General features: G+C 36.8%; 1 protein-coding gene across 1 annotated transcript; it reads right to left on the bottom strand.

Annotated features, from left to right (window-relative positions):
* Window positions 1–1,206: 1,206 nt before the first annotated feature.
* Window positions 1,207–3,342, bottom strand: LOC101890784 (endothelin-converting enzyme homolog). The gene has a single exon (XM_011296076.3). It carries the CDS (start codon window positions 3,267–3,269, stop codon window positions 1,263–1,265), a length of 2,007 nt encoding a protein of 668 aa, XP_011294378.3. The 5' UTR covers window positions 3,270–3,342; the 3' UTR covers window positions 1,207–1,262.
* Between the last annotated feature and the right edge of the window lie 1,414 nt (window positions 3,343–4,756).

Genomic DNA, 4,756 nt, shown 5'->3' with positions numbered 1-4,756 from the left:
ATTCTATGGAGGGTATATAAACTTTGTCATTCCGTTTGTAACTCCTCGAAATATTTATAATAGACCCTACAAAGTATATATATTCTGGATCAACGTAAAATTCAAAGGCGATCTGGCAATGTCCGCCTATCTGTCTGCCCGTCTGTCTGTTGTAATCACGATATCTTTCGAACGAATTGAGATAGAAGGCTAAAATTTTGCATACATGCATAGTTTACCAGTAGGTAGGTTAAGTTCGTAAATAAGTCATGTCGGTCCACGTTTTCGTATAGCCCCCATTAAACGGTACCTTCCGATATTCGGTATTTTCATGCTTTTAGCGACAGTATTTACCGGAATTATTTCACACTTCATATTTAAAGTTCGTAATGGGTACTACAGCCTATGACAAACATTTTTGTATGCAGGTCCACGTCTTCGTGTAACCCCCATATAACGCTACCTCCCGATATTCGGTATTTTCATGATTTCAGCAACATTATTCACCGGAATTATTTCAAATTTCGCATTCAAAGATCTTAATGGGTACTACAGCCTATGACAAAAATTTATGTATGCCGGTCCACGTCTTCGTATAGCCCCCATATAACGGTAGCTCCCGATATTCGGTATTTTGATGATTTCACCAACATTATTTACCGGAATCGTTTCAAATTTCGTATTTGAAGTTCTTAAAAGGTGCTACCGCCTATGACAAAAATTTATGTCTGCCGGTCCACGTCTTCGTATAGCCCCCATATGACGGTACCTCCCAATACTCGGCATTTTTATGATTTGTGCGACATTATTCACTGGAATAGTAACAAATTTCGTACTTAAAGTTCGTAATGGGTACTACAGCCTATGGCAAAAAATTTCGTAAGCAGGTCCATGTCTTCGTATAGCCCCTATATAACGGTACCTCTCGATATTCGGTATTTTCATGAATTTTGCGACATTATTTACCGGAATTATTTCAAATCTCGTATTTGAAGTTCGTAATGGGTGCTACAGCCTATAACAAAAATTTATGTATGCAGGTCCACGCCTTCGTATAGCCCCCATATGACGGTACCTACCAATACTCGGCATGTTTTCGTATAGTCTCCATATAACAGTTTGCATTTAAGTTTCCGGAAGTTTTTTTTGAAAAATTTCAAGTTCCTTCCAAATGGTGGAGATTATTAAGAGGGTAAAAAAATCCACGTTTTTTGATTGAAAATCTTTATTATTCTAATTCAAATTAACAATTTCAAAACAATATTGAAATATTCCAATTAATACTAACGCATATCCCCTTTAGGTTTCGGCAACAATGCAAACTCCGCTACATCCTCCTCGGACAAGGCACCACAACTGAATGCCTGTCGAAATACCACCGAATGTCTCACGGGTGTATTGACTCGGGCACAGGCATCATAGCTATGGAAATCGGCCATGGGATGGAAACCACAAAATGAAGAGCAATATAATTGGGCATAATTCAGGAAGAACACCTTTTCCATGGATAGAGCAACTTTGTTGGGCAATGTGACAACCTGAGGCAAGATCACAGCATGATCTCGGGCGAAGGTTGTGTAGGCAAGATTCAAACCAGCCAAATCATCAATGACAGGATCTTTGGAAAAATCATCTTCGTCATCATCTTCTGTATCTTCGGCGGATTTGGGTTTACGACCAGGCAGGATGGTATGTTCAATGCCTTGGGCATCAATTTTCAAATGCTGCGAATCAAAGGCTTTGGTAAGTTCATGGGCCAGCAAATATCCCAGCGAACTATATGAGAAAAGTTCCCCCATATTGGTTTGATAAAATGGTTCCTGCAGCAGGGTTAGGGGTAGGGAAATGATATTTAAACGAGGATATAATAATGGCAATGGATAGGGATAATCCCTTTTATCGCCACCACTTGGCCGGAAATCCAAATATTCCAAGGAGTTCCTGGGATAAACTTTATGCAATTTCGAGTGTTGTTTTTGGAATTTAAAACGATTCAAACGCAGGCGATTGCCATAGTACTCAGTGCTGAGGAAAGATAATGAACCATAATAGAATTCCAATTCCATGGGGGATTTATCGAGCACCACCAACTCCAAGGTATTTAATTTTGCCATCATGTGTTCCAAAAGGGAGCTGGGTAAAGTGGAGGCCTTGGATTGGAGAACCTTTTTGAAATTTTCCTTCAAATTGCTGAAAAGTCTTTGTACAACCCCCACATCCCTTGGCAGCTCCTTGTGTATGCGTCCATGGATCCATTGCAGAATTATGGGGAAATTTTTCCTAATATTATTCACCGCATCCATTTTATAATGGATCCGATCATCCTTCATGAGAAATATGAGGAATTTTATTTGTATGTAATCACAAAGCATTTGATTGTCATATTTGCTGAGGAAGCTGTAGATTCTCTTTAAATATTTCACACTTTGCACCTGAATTTGCATGTTGGGATCCAGGGTGGTTTGTTGCAAAATCAGCTGCAAATATTTATTTAGCCAGGGCATATAGAGATCTTTGAGGGCCACCAGTTTGCCCTCAACCCGACTAGAGCTTGCCATATCTAAATAACGATAATTGAAATCATCACTCTCCTCCGAGTGTACCAATTCCAGGGTAATTTTCGATAAATCCGCCTGGAACTCAGCCAATGATTCCACCAAACTTTCATCTATCAAATCCCCCAAAATATAAACCTGTTGTTCAAAATCATATAAATATGACAGATCTGGGATCTTCAGCTCCACAACGCCTTTATAAGGATCCTCCTTACTCTGGATAACATCCTCTTGAAAGAATAGGTCATTGAAACCAAATTGCCGTAACTTTGCCAACAGCTCCAACCAATCCACATTCCATTTCCATGGCTTCTCCCCGCTCAGGGTTTTATTTTCCATTAACGACCATTCCATATTTTCATAGACCCTCAACCATTTCAAATACTCCATTGGTTGGGGATTTTCCACCTCCTTATAGGCCTCATAGTATTGATATAATTCCCGTAGAAATTTCGGTTCACTTGCCCGATACAACTGCTCAAGTATCTCCAAGGTGTCCCCCTGAATTTTCTCCTCCAAAATTTTAATTAATTCCGGACCCTGCCAATTTTCACAGGCATAGCTGTAGAAATCACCACACATCTTCAGTTTTGGATTCATGCTTTGGGAAATTTGCTGGAGACGTCGTTCATCAAACGATACACCGCTCTGGGCTGCCGTGTTAAATGGCCCATAAATCGAAGACAGTAGGAGAAATCTCCATGCGAAGGCCACAAGACCGACAATTTTTCTCATAGTGTGACACAAACGTTTCGCTTTTTTTTTCTTTCTGCCGATGTTCAATGTTTTCGTGATAGTGACGTCTTGGCTACTGATCTAAATTTGTTGTCTTCTCAATTGTCTGATGACTAGAGGTTTTATTTGTATTGATTTAAATTGTCTTATCTCTAATTCGTGGAAACGAACACTGGTCTACAGGGTTTGGATGGGAGACAAAAAAAAATTCATTGAAACATTAAAAAATCTTAAAGAAATCGTTGTATTTATGCCATATCATCGAGAGAATAGTAGTTTTGGTTTAGCTGCCACTCGCTCCAGGGCGATTTTTAAGTGAAATCAAGGAAATTCTTTGTAGTTTATGAAATTTGAGAAACCATTGCACATTTAATGCCAAATGATTTAAAATTGAACCATAATAAGGACGCTACAATAGGTTTTGGTTTAGCTGCCACACGATTGAGACCAAATTTTTATCGAAAATTAGTGATATACTAAAAATAGACCAAAACGTAATCCATTAATGTAGACCTATTTAAAACGATAACATAATATGAGTACTACAATAATTTTTGCATTAGCTACCACACGAATAAGTGCGATTCTTATTTACAAGACACAAAATCCATTATAATATTGCTTTAGCTGCCACACGCTGGAGAGTGCGTTTTAGGTGGAAGCACGGAAATGCTTTGTAGTATAGGACATTTGAGAATCTACTGCTTATAAAATGTAGAAAGATTTAATAGGGTACCATTGTAGAAACGCTACAGAAGCTTTTGGTTTAGCTGCCACACGATTAAGAGCAATTTTTTTTTTATCGAAAAATATTGAAATATTAAAAATAGGAATAAACATTACACACTAAAAGTAGACCTATTTAAAACGATGACATAATATGAATGATACAATAATTTTTGCGTTAGCTGCCACTCGAATAAGTACGATTCTTATTTACAAGACACGAAATATATTAAAATATTAAAAATTAAAATCAAGCATTGTAAATTAAACCAATATATTTAAAATAATTATATCATAGGAATGATATATTTGATTTTGACTTAGCTGCCACTCGATGAAGAGCGATTCTCATTTACAAGATACAAAATGTATTATAATGCATGAAAAAAGAAGCAAGGAAAACATACTAAGATCGGATATATCAAAATGATTATATAGTATAAATTGTTTAGTATTTTTAGTTTAGCTGCCACTGGGTTAAAAGAGACTTTTGGCAAAGGAAGGAAAACAAACATTAAAAATATTATAGATTTAAGGAGCTTTTGCAAATTAAATGTCGAGAGAATTAAAATTACAATATAATGTGAATTATTATGACAGTTTGATATAGCTGCCATATTTTTGAGTGCCATTTTTATTTTTTTGTCAAAATATTTCAGATAAATATGTTAATATGCTAATATTCAATTTGTAAATTACCCGACAAGATTGGAAATTGGGTTAAAAAATTCATAGCTCTTTTTTAACAGCTACTGGCGTAT

The sequence above is a fragment of the Musca domestica genome, unplaced genomic scaffold (assembly GCF_030504385.1).
Source record: "Musca domestica strain aabys unplaced genomic scaffold, Musca_domestica.polishedcontigs.V.1.1 38, whole genome shotgun sequence".
Lineage (NCBI taxonomy): Eukaryota > Metazoa > Arthropoda > Insecta > Diptera > Muscidae > Musca > Musca domestica.
The sequence above is the reverse complement of the archived record's forward strand: the minus strand, read 5'-3'. Positions and strand labels throughout refer to the sequence as shown.